This window comes from Pleurodeles waltl, chromosome 1_2, assembly GCF_031143425.1.
Source record: "Pleurodeles waltl isolate 20211129_DDA chromosome 1_2, aPleWal1.hap1.20221129, whole genome shotgun sequence".
NCBI lineage: Eukaryota > Metazoa > Chordata > Amphibia > Caudata > Salamandridae > Pleurodeles > Pleurodeles waltl.
In genome coordinates this window covers 110,757,951-110,776,929 of record NC_090437.1, presented here as the reverse complement: position 1 = coordinate 110,776,929, position 18,979 = coordinate 110,757,951, and the positions used below count along the sequence as shown (strand labels likewise).

At 43.8% G+C, this 18,979-nt stretch overlaps 1 protein-coding gene across 4 annotated transcripts in view; it reads left to right on the top strand.

Annotated features, from left to right (window-relative positions):
- Positions 1-18,979, top strand: part of NRG1 (neuregulin 1) — a 1,391,739-nt gene that overhangs the window by 933,690 nt on the left and 439,070 nt on the right. Inside the window, exon 1 of one of the 4 annotated variants that reach the window (XM_069236756.1) lies at positions 9,551-11,464. The exons of 1 other annotated variant lie outside the window; for it this stretch is intronic. In XM_069236756.1, coding sequence (XP_069092857.1) covers positions 10,720-11,464 — 745 coding nt within the window. In that variant the 5' untranslated portion in view covers positions 9,551-10,719. Of the gene's footprint in view, positions 1-9,550; positions 11,465-18,979 lie in introns of those variants that run through there. 2 more of the 4 variants (XM_069236750.1, XM_069236752.1) reach the window with 2 other exon arrangements.

The window sequence follows — 18,979 nt, the reverse complement described above, 5'->3', positions numbered from 1 at the left end:
ATCTTCTATATATACCTAAAAGAACAGTTGCTTCAAAATTCAACAGTTACCACACTGGGAAACAGGGATTTCAACTCTTTGAAAAGAAGGAAACCTAGTTGCCTTCAGTGAATTGGTTGAGGAAAATTAGTTCCATAGAGGTCTGTGCCTGACTGATGGAGGAGTAACTAATTCAGTGCACACGCACTGGGGACCTGTGTTAATGAACCTCATGCATTGCTTCAAACCCATCACAATACGTGGACTTAGGAGACTGACTAGCTGGCTGTAGTTAGCTGGCCTCTATCATACTGGAATTCATTTGGCCCCCTCCCAGGGATAAATGGGCGATAAACATAGGGAGGTAATTGAATGAAAGGGAATGGAGATGGGCCCTCGCATACCCATACAAAGTCCCCCGCAACGTTAGATGTAAATTCATACATTTCATTTTCCTGCCTAGGGATTATTTAACCTCCAAACATGTTTGCAAGATATACCCATGGGCACCCTCAAACTGCCCCAAATGCCATGAATCACAAGAGGGTTTATCCACATGATGTGCAAGTTGCCTGACATCACAAGGTTTTGGCAAGGGATATTGGAGACGTTGTCCTCTCTCACAAGAGACTTAGAGGGCAGACACTCAACAGTACATCCTATATTACATGGTTGAAGTCAGGTTGTTCCCTGGCTCCCCATTCTTAATACTATACAATACTTTCCACTTGGTATGCAAATATGTGCAAGGAGATTAGACAATATGACGAGTTTCATGGACAGCTCTGTTTTGAAGTCGTATTTTAAGAAATTCTGTTTAGATTAAAATAATTGATTATACTTAAGGCTTTGTGAGTAACAAGGAGTAGAAGCACAGCAGTAGTCAGACAAATAGACATAGACGTGTTAGATGTGAGCTTAGAGAAAGCATGTACTAGATGTCAATCTGAACCTGAAAAATATATTAAATGCACAAAAAAAACAATATTTTGGAGAGGGAAAGGAAGACTTCTGTGGAGATAGAAACATATGTATGTAATGCTTTTTAGAAGGAGGGTTGTTAAAGGGGTATGGATGTTTCAGATTGCTAGTCTGTTTTCTCTTTTTCTGAAACCTAAGGTTAAATATGCAGAAAACTCATATTTATATAAAAATAATTAAGATGGTTTGGCCATTTCATAAGAGGCGAGTTGGATTACAAGGTGGGCTTGTAGCTCAATTTCTAAAGGAAGGTCACATTTCAGCCATCATGCATTCTACAACAGGGAGGAGTTGCGGCAAGTCTGTTTGTCTCTCCTTCTGCTCTGCAGCTCCAGCTGGCCTTAAAATAGCATGCATGCCACATTTACAGTAAATGCAAAGTCACCTTTATTGAAGAATCCTAGCAAGAAGCTAGAATGAGAGTAGTAAGATCAATGAAGTGTTTTGTGGCAAGTTGGGGTGGGGGGGCAGTTCATGAGGCAGAGAAAGTCCTGAGGAGCCCTGCTGGGAAGCATACCTGTGCTTTATCGTATTTTAATGCAACATTTACATATTGTGTACTACTCCTGTGTTGGGCACAGATTGGCTTTCCTACATGGGTAGCACACTACACCGTGTATGGTGTGTGTTTGGAAGTGTGTTACCTTTGTTGTAATGCTATGCGGGACGTGTTTCGGTGTTGTGCGTGATGACCACTGGAGAGCAGTTATCGTGTTATGAGACTCAGCACTTAACAGTGTTTCTGGTGCACCCTAGCATAATTATTATCCTTGGGCATTGCAAACTGAGGAGTTAAGCTACATTCAAGAGTACTGTACATTGTCCAAAGGTACTTTCATCATCAAACTAATGTAAGACACACATCATAGTTATGCGATGGCTCCGTTTAGTTAGCTTAGTGGAATAACTCATCCACTGTAGATCTGTGGGAAATCTCAGTTTCAAATGATTGAATTCTGGTAGGCCAAATTAACCTCACAACCTTCCAATGTTGGAGAAGGGTACCACTGAATCCGGTAATAGCAACATCTGTTAATACAGCTTTCAGAGACTATAAACCTATAACTGAACATTCCATTATTATCATATAAAATGATATGTTTAAAACAAATGTGCTGCCTTATATTTGCAAGAGCTACAAATAAAATGAAATGAGGTATTTCCATCCCAAATGTACTCAGACACATAATCACATACAAGAACAAGATTTCTCATTTGATAAAAGTGATCAGGATGTTTGTCCACCGCAGCACATCTAAAATTGCTAGAGTCATCTGCTCAGCTGTTAACCAGCAGCGCACTTCTTCTAGGCCCAGACATGATACTAAATAGGACTTTATACAAATTGCATATTTTTATTTGTAACATGACTTTTCTGCCTTTGTTTTCTTTAATTATTAGTCAGTGATCATTAACAAAGCCTTAGAACACATTGAAAAGTGTGTTCTATTTATATGTGCTGTTTGAGGTAAGTACATTTTAAGGCTTTTTGCCTATTTTTGTACCGGTCATGACATTAAAATACCAGTAGTGCTGGTAAAAAAACAGTCAGGTGACAACTCTAGCTACATCACACTGCAATCAGTTCTAAGATGTTTTTTTGCAAGTTAGGAGGATACCTACATTTTGTTGCTGTATGTACAAATATAAACATAGATGCCCTGTTGGTGAAAATGTAACTAAAATCACCCAGCTGAATGACATATGTCTTATTTACTTGCAAGATCTATGATTCTTCAATTAATTTTTGCTCTACACGTTATGAACTCCAAGGTGTCTTGCAATATCCTTTACATGTACGGCAGGTGTAACTTTATTACGTATAATACATAGTCACACCATCACCTTTGCCACAAATCACTTAAGTCCTTAGTCTGTATCTCTTTTGTTTTAGAGTGAACCCATATTTGCAAATATGAAGTATAAAATAGGATATCTAGTACAAATTTAAACACAGCAAACAAGCAGTTAGATATTTGTTGCAGAAAGATATTAGAATCAGTTTGATGCATGTCATTTTTTTTTTTTAAAAAGGCGCAGTAGCTCAGAATGTGCAGGACATGCATAAAGTGTCTAACGTATCCATGATTATCTAAGGAGTTCAAAAAAATAAACGTTGCAATAAATATCTCTTTTCTGTCTGTCACTGTACAGCTAGAAAAACAGAGCCAAAGAAAGAAAAGTGATGTTTTTTCATTCTTCAAACAGCTGCTTTAATTATGCTTTCTGACCTGACCTGCCTTTCCTCTCGGCTGCTGACTCTGGCAGCAGGCATTGTGACATCAGAATTCAACTGTAATTTATTATCACTGTTGAACAGCTGCATCATTTCTTTATAATAGGAGATAAGGTACATCACAGGTTTCCTGTTATGAAGAAATTAGATCTGGGTGTTTATAGAGGGATTACAAAATCCCATGTATTGTATATAGGTTAAAGTATCCTGTGCCGTACGTATATTGTAAGGATATTGCAAGTCACCAAGGAGTTCCTTTGCCATATATAGGAATGAGGCCGAAGTAGGAATTACTTTTTAAGGTTGTGCAGGACCGCAGTGACTTTCAGTATCCTCATCATGTATGACAGTGGGTACAATATTCCTTATAATACAGGGTCACACCATCATTTTTCCCCCAAACCAATTAAATCATTGATGTGTAGCTCTTTTATATGAAATATGAAGAATACAAATAGAATAGAATTAAACACATGAGAAAAGCTGTTAGATATTTTTTATGTGAGGGTATCCAGATGCTGAGTAGATGAGAGTAGGCATGTGGTGATTCTGGGCCTGAGTATAGGCAGTCTTGATGGTCCTGCAAGAAGAATTAAACAGAAACCCACTTGTGGAATTCAGGAAGTGAGGAGGAGGCCCTAATGTGTTAGGGGAGGTGTAGGAAAGTACCATCTTGCCTGGCATGTTACCCCCATTTTTCACTGTATTTATGTTGTTTTAGTTGTATGTGTCACTGGGACCCTGCCAGCCAGGGCCCCAGTGCTCATAAGTGTGCCCTGTATGTGTTACCTGTGTTATGACTCACTGTCTCACTGAGGCTCTGCTAACCAGAACCTCAGTGGTTATGCTCTCTCATTTCTTTCCAAATTGTCACTAACAGGCTAGTGACCAATTTACATTGGCATACTGGAACACCCTTATAATTCCCTAGTATATGGTACTGAGGTACCCAGGGTATTGGGGTTCCAGGAGATCCCTATGGGCTGCAGCATTTCTTTTGCCACCCATAGGGAGCTCTGACAATTCTTACACAGGCCTGCCACTGCAGCCTGAGTGAAATAACGTCCACGTTATTTCACAGCCATTTACCACTGCACTTAAGTAACTTATAAGTCACCTATATGTCTAACCTTTACCTGGTAAAGGTTGGGTGCTAAGTTACTTAGTGTGTGGGCACCCTGGCACTAGCCAAGGTGCCCCCACATTGTTCAGGGCAAATTCCCCGGACTTTGTGAGTGCGGGGACACCATTACACGCGTGCACTATACATATGTCACGACATATGTATAGCGTCACAATGGTAACTCCGAACATGGCCATGTAACATGTCTAAGATCATGGAATTGTCACCCCAATGCCATTCTGGCATTGGGGAGACAATTCCATGATCCCTTGAGTCTCTAGCACAGACCCGGGTACTGCCAAACTACCTTTCCCGGGGTTTCACTGCAGCTGCTGCTGCTGCCAACCCAGCAGACAGGTTTCTGCCCTCCTGGGGTCCAGCCAGGCTTGGCCCAGGAAGGCAGAACAAAGGACTTCCTCAGAGAGGGGGGTTACACCCTCTCCCTTTGGAAAAAGATGTCAGGGCTGGGGAGGAGTAGCCTCCCCCAGCTTCTGGAAATGCTTTCATGGGCACAGATGGTGCCCATTTCTGCATAAGCCAGTCTACACCGGTTCAGGGATCCCCCAGCCCTGCTCTGGCGCGAAACTGGACAAAGGAAAGGGGAGTGACCACTCCCCTGACCTGCACCTCCCCTGGGAGGTGCCCAGAGCTCCTCCAGTGTGCTCCAGACCTCTGCCATCTTGGAAACAGAGGTGCTGCTGGCACACTGGACTGCTCTGAGTGGCCAGTGCCAGCAGGTGACGTCAAAGACTCCTTCTGATAGGCTCCTCCAGGTGTTGCTAGCCTATCCTCTCTCCTAAGTAGCCAAACCTCCTTTTCTGGCTATTTAGGGTCTCTGCTTTGGGGAATTCTTTAGAAAACGAATGCAAGAGCTCATCAGAGTTCCTCTGCATCTCTCTCTTCACCTTCTGCCAAGGAATCGACTGCTGATTGCTCTGGAAGCCTGCAAAACTGCAACAAAGTAGCAAAGACGACTACTGCGACCTTGTAACGCTGATCTGGCCGCCTTCTCGACTGTTTTCCTGGTGGTGCATGCTGTGGGGGTAGTCTGCCTCCTCTCTGCACTAGAAGCTCCAAAGAAATCTTCCGTGGGTCGACGGAATCGTCCCCCTGCAACCGCAGGCACCAAAAGACTGCATCACCGGTCCTCTGGGTCTCCTCTCAGCACGACGAGCGAGGTCCCTTGAACTCAGCAACTCTGTCCAAGTGACTCCCACAGTCCAGTGACTCTTCAGTCCAAGTTTGGTGGAGGTAAGTCCTTGCCTCCCCACGCTAGACTGCATTGCTGGGTACCGCATGATTTGCAGCTGCTCCGGCTCCTGTGCACTCTTCCAGGATTTCCTTTGTGCACAGCCAAGCCTGGGTCCCCGACACTCTAACCTGCAGTGCACGACCTCCTGAGTTGTCCTCCGGCGTCGTGGGACCTTCCTTTGTGACTTCGGGTGAGCTCCGGTTCACCCCACTTTGTAGTGCCTGTTCCGGCACTTCCGCGGGTGCTGCTTGCTTCTGAGTGGGCTCCTTGTCTTGCTGGGTGCCCCCTCTGTCTCCTCACGCAATTGGCGACATCCTGGTCCCTCCTGGGCCACAGCAGCATCCAAAAACCCTAACCACGACCCTTGCAGCTAGCAAGGCTTGTTTGCGGTCTTTCTGCACGGAAACACCTCTGCAAGCTTATTCACGACGTGGGACATCCATCCTCCAAAGGGGAAGTTTCTATCCCTTGTCGTTCTTGCAGAATCCACAGCTTCTACCATCCGGTAGCAGCTTCTTTGCTCCCACAGCTGGCATTTCCTGGGCATCTGCCCACTCCCGACTTGATCGTGACTTTTGGACTTGGTCCCCTTGTTCCACAGGTACTCTCGTCTGGAAATCCATTGTTTTTGCATTGCTGGTGTTGGTCTTCCTTGCAGAATTCCCCTATCACGACTTCTGTGCTCTCTGGGGAACTTAGGTGCACTTTGCACCCACTTTTCAGGGTCTTGGGGTGGACTATTTTTCTAACCCTCACTGTTTTCTTACAGTCCCAGCGACCCTCTACAAGCTCACATAGGTTTGGGGTCTATTCGTGGTTCGCATTCCACTTCTAGAGTATATGGTTTGTGTTGCCCTTGTACCTATGTGCTCTCATTGCAACCTATTATGACTATACATTGCTTGCACTGTTTTCTATTGCTATTACTGCATATTTTTGGTATTGTGTACATATATCTTGTGTATATTTGCTATCCTCATACTGAGGGTACTCACTTAGATACTTTTGGCATATTGTCATAAAAATAAACTACCTTTATTTTTAGTATATCTGTGTATTGTGTTTTCTTATGATATTGTGCATATGACACCAGTGGTATATTAGGAGCTTTACACGCCTCCTAGTTCAGCCTAAGCTGCTCTGCTAAGCTACCTTTTCTATCAGCCTAAGCTGCTAGACACCCCTCTACACTAATAAGGGATACCTGGACCTGGTGCAAGGTGCAAGTACCCCTTGGTACTCACTACAAACCAGCCCAGCCTCCTACAGGAGGTCTTTCCAGGATTTGGCGGCTTGGTAGGAGAATGATCGATGTCCCATTCGGCTTCTGTGGATGCAAAGTGTGTGTGAGTGATACTGAGGGAAGTTGTCTGATGGAGTGGTGGACGTGAAGCTGGTGATTGAGATATGCATGCCCCATGTTGTGTAGTGATTTGAATGTGTGTGTGAGATGTTTGAACTAGCTGTGCTTTTGGATACGGAGCCAGTGGAGCGCTCTGAGGAGTGGTATGGATGGTTTGAAGTCTGTGAAGAAGATGGGTTGGAATGCCCGCATAGAGTGTGTGCCTGTAGTCTAATCTGCTTGTGATTTGGGCCTGCGTGATGATACATCTGGTGTCCAGTGGGAGCCACTTGAAGAATTTATTTAACATGTGGAGGATGTAGAATCATTCAGAGGTGACGGTGTTGACCTGGGACTTCATGGTGATGTTGGTGTCCAGGATGAGGCCTAGGTGCCTGGTGTGGTCATTTGGGGTGACAGTGGGCCCGAGTTTGGTGGGCCACCATGGGGAGTCCAAAGGTGACCTCTTATTCCTGAAGATCAGTAATTTCAGTTTTGTCTGTGTTGAGCTTGAGGCAGTTGTCTTTCATCCAGTTGATGATGCTGGTCATTGATTGTTTGAAGTTTGTCTTGGTGGTGGCGGTGTCATTGGAGATGAAAAAATTTAGCTGGGTGTCATCAGGATAGGAGATAATGTTGATGTTAGCCTGAGGAGGCATGTACATGTTGAAAAGTGTAGGTCTGAGTGATGTTCCCTGTGGGACTCCGCAGATGAGTTCCTTGGGTTCTGATGGGAACGGCATGAGTCTGACTTGTGTCCTTCTGGAGAGGAAAGAAGCTATCCATTGGATGCTGGTTCTTCTATTCCTGCTATGTGTAGTCTGACGATGAGTGTGTGGTGGGAAATGGTATCGAAAGCGGCAGAGAGGTCGGGGAGGAGAAGGCCGGCAGACTATCCACGGTTGAGGATGGTGCATATGCCATCTGTGGCAGTGATGAGGACTGTTTCGATGCTGTGGTTGTTTTGGAATCCTGATTGTGAGTCTTCCAGAAGTTTGTGGGGTTCTAGGTGGTCAGACAGTTGTCTGTGGATAATGTTCTCTGTGACTGGCTGGGAATGGGAGCAGCGAGATGGGTTAGTAGTTGATGAGTAAGGGGTTGACTCAGGATTTTTTGAGGAGGGCAGTGACATTGGTGTGTTTCAAGCTATCTGGGAAAGTGTCTGCTTTAAGGGGGGTGTTAATGATGGAAGTGCGTGCAGCACTGATTGAGGCTCTTCCAAGGTTGTAGATATGGTGGGGGCAGGGGTCTGTGGCCTTGCTACAAAAAGATATTGAAATTTCATGTCAGTTTTTTTTTTTAAAGGTACAGTAGCTCAGTATGTATATAAACATAAAGTGATTTTAACTTCTCTATAATTACCTGAGGAGAGCAAAAAATAAACATGTTGTCATAATTATCTCCCTTCTGTTTGTCACTGTAGAGCTAGAAAAATAGATTAGAAGTAAAAAAGCCTCATTTCAGCAGCTCCTTCGGTTATACTCCATTACCTGGCCTCCGTTTCCCCTCAGCTGCTCGCTCTGGCAGCAGGCATTGTGATGTCAGAACTTAACTATAATAAGTTATTACAGTTGAATGGCTACGCCATTTCTTTAAAATAGGCTACTGAGACACAAGTCGCCTTTTATATAAGGGATAAAGTACTGCCTGCTGTACATTATAAGGATACTGCAAGTCACGGAGGAGTTCCATAACCATAAAGTGGAACGAGTCCGATGGCCCAGTCCCTTAATAAGGTTATGGAACACTGAGGTGACTTTTGTAGTATCTTTATCATGTCTCTCATGTAGGACTTTATTCCATATAATACTTGGTCACACCATCACCTTTCCCATAAACCACTTAAAACCTTGGTGCGTTTTATATGAAAGAGCAAGTATGTTTACAAACATGAAGAATAAAAATAACATCTCTACCATAAAATGAAACATATCAAAAACCTATTAGATATTCGTTGCAAACAGATATTATAAACAATTCAATACAGGTCAGAGGGGGAAAGTTGCAGTAGCTCCTAATATGTAAAAATATGCAGAAAAAGTCTAGCGCTTTCTTCTAAGGAATGCAAACAATAAACATGTTTTCCCTGCTTGTCGCTGTAAGCTATTAAAATAGAGCAGAAAAAAAAAGAAAAGCCGAAGTTCTGCTTGTTGCTTTAAACAGCTGCTTCAGTTATGCTCTTAGACCTGACCTGCCTTTCACCTCGGCAGCTGGCTCTTGCAGCAGGCATTGTGAGGTCAGAACTCGAATGTAATAACATAATAGTCGAGATCTGACGTATTTTTCTTATAATCGCTAACTATGTGTCACTAGTCGCCGATTATAAATAAACTAGAGACTGCCGTTTATATCAAGATTAAAGAGTCCCATGTATAATAAATCATTTTAGCCACGTAATAGTTCATGACATATCGAGTAAAATGGATGACTGTAGATTTTTATCCTTTTACCAAAGATGAAACCCCTGGGACTCGTGAGTGTTATGCAGTGCTATATTTTGAAACATAGACAGTCATTAGCTTGATATACTACATTTCCGCCTGAAACGTGGCCTTAAAAATTGCGGACTGTCTTTTGTGTTCGTTTAAAATATATAGTAAGTGAACCTTTCTGTTACTGCGCATGTTCGGGGGCGGTGACTCCCCTCCGCATGCAGCGCCCCCTCCCGTGCCTGTGACTCCTCTCCGCATGCAGGGCCCCCTCCCACGCCCGTGACACCCCTCCGCATGCAGCGCCCCCTCCCGCGCCTGTGACACCCCCTCCCCCAGGCACCGCTGCTTCCATGGTGCCTGAAGGGCACGAGGTTGCAGTGCGCCGATCTCCAGGCATCAGCTGGAAGAGGCTGCAGTTCGGAGAGCCGCATCTCCTGGGAGGGATTGCATGTCAGACTTGCTGCGCCGAAGCACGCGGCTCCCACCTACCCTTCCCTTCCCCTCACCCCGCGACGCTGCTCTGCTTATCGATTGAAGCCTTCCTTACACCGGGCGAGGAGGAGAGCTGCAGGGAGAGCCGAGGACGAGTCAAGGGCTAATTATCGGGCTAGCTGCGTTTTATTCCGTGCCCTTTACCCCTAGAATTTGATCAATAAAATAAAGAAGGAGTGGCTGTCCGCCCTGCGCCGCTGGCTTCACTGATTTTAATCACTCAGCGCTGCCCTTAAAACAGCAGAGACTCAGACTGAAAGAAAGGGTGTGCGTGAAAGAGATAGGGAAGGAAGATGGAGAAGAAGGGAGGGACAAAGAGAGGGTGGGTCTCCGCATTCTTGGGATAAGGAAAGAAGGCAAGTACATGGGCGCTAAGATAGGAAGCTGATGAAGAAGAAAAGGCGGTAACCGACCTCCGAAGCAAATGCCCTCTGCCTCGCTAAGAAAAAAAAATAGCGTTAGCATCGGCGATGGGAGTGCGGGCACCTGCTGCTCTGCAATGAATCAGCTTATTTCAGGCATTTTCGGAACAAGACAGGATGCAGAGGATGCTGTCACGGCTGCTCCTGCTTCTGCGTGTCACTTCTCTGCAGCTAAGCACATATCCATCTCCGACGCTTCAGGTAAATATTCAGAACTTCGTGTGTGGTTATTGGTTCACCTAATGGAAAATAATTGGTTCATTTATGGACTTTTCCACCACTGAGCCTGCATTAGATTGAATGGCTTGAAAGACATTCATAAAGGAAATGGAATTACAATGAAGACCAGCATTCAGATGTCAGATGATAAAGCAAATTGTTCCTTACTAGATTCTCGAGGCATGCCAGCCTTTCCATCTCTGATTATGGCACTGAACTTCTTGAAGGGTTGGAGTGGAAGATGTTGCTCAATTTTAGGAGGCTCCTAGCTTTTGTTTGTGTGCCAAGCAAGTGTGCTTACTCAAGGCAATTTGGAAGTGAAGAGAAGAGAATTTATGCATCAATGATGTCTGAGGGAGTTGTTGAGAGTTTACCTGACCGCTCCCATTTGAGCTTAGATGTATCTCGTCTGGAAGTACCAGTGGTGAATGATGTACCGGAGATACAGGGTGAGGACAGAAGGTTCTGTGGAATTATAGGCTTTGCTGTTTCCTGCTGCGTATGTCTGGAAGCCGAGAGAGTGAGGCACTGCCTTAACTCGGAAAAGATCTGCATTGTACCCATCGTTGCTTGCCTGGTCAGTCTTTGCCTCTGTATTGCTGGTCTCAAATGGGTGTTTGTGGACAAGATATTTGAATATGACTCCCCTACCCACCTCGACCCTGGAAGAATAGGCCAAGACCACATTATTTTTGCTGACTTCAACATAGCATCTGCTAGAGTTCCTTCCTTCGTTCCCAGCAATCCTTTTCCAGTAACAAGCTCTGAGGCCGCTGTTCAAGTTACAGAACATGTAGAACCCTCCCTGACACCTTCAAATGCTTTCCATCTCCCCACTCTCAACAGTTATATTTTAACTTTTACACTGCCGCCCTCAGACGACCCATCGGTGCCTCCACCTACTCTAGATGCAAAGGTTCCTGAGACCACGACAGCCTCTTCCCTCCTGATAACAGAAACGAATCTGCAAGCTGCCAGTAAACACCGTAAGTGATGAAAAAAGGCATTACTTCTGTGTTTTTGACCTACTAGAGAGTTACAGATGTGTTTGTGCCAATCTCATTTTAATGACTGCATGGTTGTGTGGGAAGAAGCTTGAGATAAACACACAGTTCTCTCTTGTTTACGTTTTTTTCCTGTTCTATTGCATACATACCTGCGCCCATTTCTTCACCCCTAGCAAAGATGCACAGAGCACCACGCCTCAATTATTCACAAAGCGACTTATATTTTAGGGGTTAGAACCAGCCAGCGAAAGCAGTCATAAGTTCCACACATTCGAATACATCGATTTTTATTGTCCTTTCTCTCTTCAGATATTGCTGTGATCCCGCCCAACAGTAAAAAAATAGCTCAACCTTTTCATTTCGGCTTTATGCTCTTTTAGAGTGGATGACATCTGAGAAAACGAAAACATATGCTTGTAACTGTCAAATAAAGAAAGAATTGCTCTATCTGATATTGCCTCGTCGCAGCGCGTCACTCAATAAAATAATGATTGAAAGGCATTATAAAATACCGTGTGTTATAATTGACCCCGAGTATATATATTTGTCGAGTAAGGAGCTAAATCACAGTTCTTGTAAGCTTTGTTAGTAGTTGAATGAACAGGCGCCAGTTTAAACCTTGTGATTGCGACCTGCTTATGTTATCAAGCTGCTTAATATGCTCATGAGAGGGTTGCACATTATTCTTACACAAGGACTGCAGGCAGCCTCCGTGCAAAGGATCTACATGGTATTCCCTCAAGAAGATGCTCTCGGCCACGATGAGGGCTGCCCATTTATAAATGTGATGGTGCAACCAAGGCCAACAAAAAATGCTCCACACTGCTTTGACGGAACGTTCACAGTATGTCTATGATAGTGGGCCACTCGGTGGCTATAACCGGATGGGGCCGTCTCTGGTGCTGACAAGCAAGTTCATGCTGTGTCCACTGGATGGCTGCATAATAAAACACATTAAAAAAAGCCTCTCGATGTGCCCACACAAAGTCGACACTTAACAGATGCTCAAATGGGTCACCCACGAGGACTACACAAACAGGCTAAACATGATGTTCAGTAGACGGTTTGCAATATTGTGTTCTCTGTGCCTTGAATGACTGTACATATTTAAACATTTTCAATGATTTGGGCAAGATCACAGTTTAACAGCCTTACAGATCTCCGATGTTCGTCTGAAAATTAATGTTTGCATGTAGAGGACAAGAAATGGCCCTGGGTGCTCTACAGTTCCTATAATAATATGAGGACTAAAGAATGTGACCTCCACTGAGGGTTATACACTGTTCTACGTCCACAAGTGGCACACTATGCATTCCTCATGGTGGTGGACATTGTGTCGGCACCGCAGTCCTTCAGGTTGAGCCAGTGCCACAGGTCTGTCTGCACACTTGGCAGACAAAAAGAGCTTCACTGTACTGATGGAGAAAAGAAAAAAAACATTATACTCAAAAAGAACTTAACACATAAGAGGACCATGCACCATGACCTAAAGACGGCTGCTTATTTAGCTCACAATAGGGTTACATGCTCAGTTCGCAGAAGTCTGCAAACTGGGCCCACACAAAAGTCTTAAGAACTACAAAACTATCCCTAGATAAGGACTGTGTGCTGCACGCACAAACAAGGTGTGCGCTGTGCCTCTACTAAAGTGATAAACACTGTGCTTGCAAGAGATCTACACACCATGCCAGCATTAGAGCTGCAAAGATTTCCCAAACAAGAGGCATGCGCTCTGCGTGCACACAGGAGTGCTACACCCTGTATCGACAAAAGAAATATGCCTTCATGGATGTGCTGCGTACGGGAGTGCAACGCAGGCCCCTGCCTACAGCCTCTGTAATGCAGCTGGCTCCCCAACACTTTAGGGGTGGCCCAACCATTCAGAGTGTTCCTCAGTTTGCACAAGACTAATGAATATCTCTGTAATTGGGGAGACTTCTAGGTCCCTCATCGCATTCTGTGGAGGGGCCCATCATTTTGCATTACACAAATGGCTGCGTGCTATGTCCATGTGTGGTCTGAAGAAGACCTCAGATAGACCACATACAGACTTGCTGGACCTTGGTGTTGAGGGAGGGTGGTGTCTCATCCTGCGAGGTTGAGTTACACATGAACCAGAGGGGATCCCAGTAACTGACACACCTGGAGGACTGAAGCCCACTTTTTCCCTGCTCCCTCTTCCCAGGTCTCCCCGGTCACCCAGGATGGAGTGTGAGTAAACAGAAGGATGAGAAATGGCAATAACTGCCCACATACTCTAGCCACTGTCAAACGAGTCTCTTGTAAAGAACGGCAGGAGACTTGGAGGCTAAGAAGAGAGACACATCACAATGGGTAAAGAGAAGCAGGCTAGGATGTCTCTTTCCTTACCTGCACAATTGATGACTGTCAAATGGGGTAAGACCCAAAACATTCCAGAGACTGGAACTCCCCTCCGGATTCCACTGCTACAGTCTTGCAAGGGATCCAAGAGACATGCTCCTCCCTGGATGGCAAAAATAGGGAAATAAAGTGTTTATCTGTCGATCCTACTACAGGATCTCTGAAATATAGTTGACTGAGAGACAGAGCCTGAAAACAGGATTACGGAAACTGAGGACTCTGCTCAAGCATTGCAAACCTCAGTTGCGGTTATACAGAAAGCGTTCAAACAATTAGAAATTCTTGACAAAAATGCATAAGGGAGGTCCATGTGCAACATCAGGATAGTGGGAGTACCTAAGGGCACGAAGGCCGCTGCCCCAAAACAGTTTGTCACTAACTGGTTGTGGTCATAGAGACAAGTGGAAGATTTTTCCCCCTTTTCATCATCGAGAGGATCATTAGAAGCACGTCCCCACCTGCAGCCATTCTTAGACCTCCAAATGCATGTGTCTTTAATTATGCAGGGAGGGACACAATTTTGCAATCTTCTTGCAAAATTGGTAGCCTTACTTATGGCTTGATGTTTCCAGACTACACATTAAAGGTTCAACAACAAAAATGCTTGTTCCTTAAAGTTAGTAGAAATTGTGTGCAATGCAAATTAAATACATGCTCTTGTTTCCAAACTAGACTAAAAGTAATATACAAGAATAACATGTTATATTCTGATAGTCTTGAAAGTACCTGGGACTAGGTGGAGGAGAGACCAGCAGTGAAAGTGAACCTAGCAAATGAAAATAATCTGCCTAGAGTGCTTGAGACAGCAGAGGTAGGAGAACCAGGAGATGGCACAGATCGGAGAGCTTGGCCTTTAGGATCCTAAGTGCTGCTTCTCCTCAATGGAGCACGAGGCACCTACAGAACTTGATGCAACCAAACAGTGCCTATGCAGATAATAAGCATTGACCTTCCCATCTGTATTAAATAGCGTCCCTCTGTCCTCTTCCCCCCCAACCCCCCTTCCTCCTCCTCCCCATTAACAGGATGACCCTGCAGCTACACTGTTATCTCGTAACTGGGGTGGTTGACGCGGTCACCACCACTTACTGTTTTATATTATTCAGCCATCCAGTGTGCCATTTCCTGCAGTGGCACACCTCTCAAGGCTGAAAACCTGGGTAAGCAAAATAAAGGAGGCTGGAAGAATTTATCATGGTATGTTAATGGCCTAAGCAATTGTATGAAGAGGGAGACTGTCATGCGTTTTGCTGGGTGATATTCTCCACACATTCTATTCCTCTAAGAAACACACTTAATGGGCACTAAATGCGCTTTTTTGGGAGATATAGTTTTTACAGTCTACGGTGAAGGTTTACAACTGGTTCCAGGATGGATAGTGATTATGCTCCATAGATCACTACCCATGACAGTGGGAGGGAGAGGGGTGAAAACAGACAGTCTAGGTAGATGGGTCTTGATATAGGGCACAATGCAAGGACAGACCAGTGCTCTTCTGTCAGTGTATGTTCCCCATGCGTTATTGGGTGGCACCTTATTTAAATTCACTTCACCCCAGGTAGACAGGTAATTGGGAGAGTGTGCAATGCGGAGACGGATCCTGGAGAGGATACATGGCACCCATTGGGGAAGTCAAGCACACTAAACACATAAACTGGAAGAGTGGGGAGCAGCAGTGGGACGTGGCATATTTGTCACACAGTGACAAGACTTTCATATACTAGTGAGGCTCACATAAGTCTTTTTTATACATCAACCTCTTTTTTTTCTTCCTACTACTTTCTACCCAGAGACATTTCTGACTATTCATCGGTTGTGCTCAGAGTTTACAGAGCAGAGGATTGGTACCCGAAGGTTCTGGAGGCTGAGTGTCTAGGGGCTTGTGGACAATGAGCTAATGGAGGGGCTCAGAAAAGATATAGAGTAATTTTTCTCTCTTGGTGCCCATTCTGTGTAGTTGGCAGCTACCCTCCAAGGGTGGGCACACCAGGTGGTAATTAGGCTATGGCCTACTTTGGGGGGGGGGGGGTTCAGAAAAAGAAGATATAGACAGAGATAGTATCCCTCGAGCCACATGTTGTGCTATTAGAACAGTATTTGGGCTTCACAGTCCAGGGAGGGCTTTATAAGTCAGATGATAACAATGAAAGGGAGAAAGCGGGTGTCACGGACGTGACAGATGCAGCAAACACCTTTGTTGCGTATTATAAAAATGTTATAGAAATGTATATGCTGAGAGTCAGATCCCAGAACTGGAACAGCTAAACCCATCAATCACTGATCTACCAGTCACACATATTAGATCCTTGTGATTCTAGACCCAAAATAGAAGTCAAAATATCAGATTCACATGCATTGAGTACTCTGGGCAGAGGCACAAGGTAATATGCTGTACAGGTGGCATTCATGTCCCAACAAAATCAAAAACAACATCTCAATCTTGTGGGTCTTGCTAGAGAAAATGAAATTGTATGTTTTATAAGGTACTGCACATTTTAAGGCTTGTCACCTTTTTGTATTACACCATTTTTTTTTTTTTTGCAAGTCACTGGTACATATTTGATGGCACGTGTGGCTGTGGATACACATGCTTAGCATAAGACCGCCATCTACTGTTGTGTTCTGAAGTTTGCAAGTCGTTTTTCTTCTATTTTCTTCTAAAAGACTTTCTCAAGTCATGAGGTATGGCGACTCCTCCTCTTGCTTGCAATGTGCAAGGTCCTCCACTCCACTGTTGGATTGTTTTTTTTCTGCCAGAAAACCAAATAGTGATGATGCACCGTCAATAAAAATCTTCGACTCAAAATGTCCAGAGTATGAATCTTCTTTTATTTGCTTCAAACCTTGGCAGATTTAATCTTCTCAAAATAAAATATACTCTTCTTTCAGGGACCTTGAATTTAAAAGACAAACAGCCAGTCAATGGGTTTCGTTTACTACTTGCAAACTTCTTCAGGGCTTTAACATTAACAAACATGCAATTGTAATACATAAATCTTAAAAGGTCCACATCAAACCGAATTACACACATAATATACAGGAACATATTTGAAATCATCAAAAACTGCTCAAATATCTTATACAAACCTATAACCATCACCCAAAATGGTAAGAATAAGAAAAGAATGTATTAAATTATAGCACAAAATCTTGTACGGTCTAGTACCATTCATACAGTAAAACTCGTTAAGGAGCCCAGTAGCATTTTTATGCCTAATGACATTATACATACAAAACGGCAGAAGAGAGTACTACAAAGAACCAAAGGACATTAGTAATAAATCATGAATTACTTTTGTTAACCAGACCACTCATGCCCCCCCAAGATTAAAAATAGACTTTATTCTATCAATTGTTCTAACATACAATATCCTCCTTTAAAACATATAAAAACATTGTGACATATATCTTATGTAAATTATTAGTTATAATATAACAGTTCGGTCAAGGATGTCTAATCCCATCACCCTTGCTCTTTGAGTCAATCTTCAAATGTTAGGTTGTGTGGTTTCCTTCAACAAAGACTTAGTCGCAACATTCGCAATCCAAGCCCCAATAACCTGCACCTATTGGAACATCACAAATCCAAATTAAGGGAACTCAACACTGTGACCAATTAGGAATTACCAGCATGTCTCTTGACATACCAACTTCCAAAAAACACTGCATACTTCAAAATCCAAATAAGCAAGGCAACCCAGGCCAAGGCAATTATCCTTAAGGATCGCCCATTCGTGATTTCACAATGTCATATCCCAATGCTGATTACTTGCACATGCAATTATACCGTTAGTGATGGATGTTCTTATGCCTACCCATATTCTCAAAACCAATCCCGAAGTCAAGCTGATGCATCATCAATCAAAGGTACGCATTGTGATTATAATAATCAAATGATTTATTCACATGTTCCTGGTCACACACACTTCACAAGTGAGCCCAGATCAATGTATGGTGGCTGCTGTAGGGTCGTAAATGGGCCCCCACCTATTAGTAATCATTGAAAACCACCAGTCTTTACACAGAACACCATTCATCTCAAATCGTCCCTTGCTGTGTCGCCGTCAGAATCACCGCCACCCATATCCCTCCTCACCTCCATTTAACCTTGCAGAGTTAAAAGTCTATTCCATAGTTCGTGCCAAAATTAAACGGCAGAACACTGTACACGCCGTGCCAACAAGGATAAATAAAAGAGCGTCCGTTCTTTTGGAGTGTTTAAATATCGAGCAAATCTCTGAAACATGCGCCACCTGTGCCGGTCAGTCGCTACTCTGCACAAAAACATGTGGGCCATCTTAAAGTGCATCAAATGATCCACAAGAAGAGGGATGCGCGACCTACATCGCCAACACGTACATCATTTTTCATGGACAAATACTTTGGAAAGTTTTCACCAATGACATCCCCATATTCGTATGTACGTTCAAAAGATGCCTATTTCAGAAATATTTCAATAACAAACTTGTTACCGACATGCACTGTACATTTTACCCCTCATCATGTGTTCTGCATAGAAAGGTCTCGGCCATATTTGAGTGTAGCTGGCACACACACCATTTTCACCCTTCCCTACATTCCCTTCTTATAAATGAATTAATACAAATTCACAAACCATCAATTGATGGGCAAGTGATTTTTTCTAACCGCATTCCTTTGTAACCACACTTGTCATCCCTAATATGAGTCTCATTTATTTCAGTGGTGTAATTCCAAATTACATCACTACACCATCAGCTTAAATAGTAACGAGCTACAGAAAAAACATAACTAGCTGATGAAGAGTTACCTCCAAATATTTTACAGGAGATAGTGAAACTCATCATCCGTGTTGTGGCCTAGCTCAACACAGCGCCAGCGACAGATCCAACTTGCTTCATTACGTTGCAGCAATAGTTCCACTATCACCACCTCTCACCCCCACTGGTACATGAGCAATCACATAAAACCAAATTTCACTATTCCCTACATGATGTTCCATAAAATAAAAGGAAATGGGATACCTCAAATCCTTATTTCTAAGGGCCCGCAAATGTTCCTGTGCTTCAATGGGTTAATAGTGCTTCCAACATAAATCAAATTGCACCACAACCAATCACATACTTCACATTA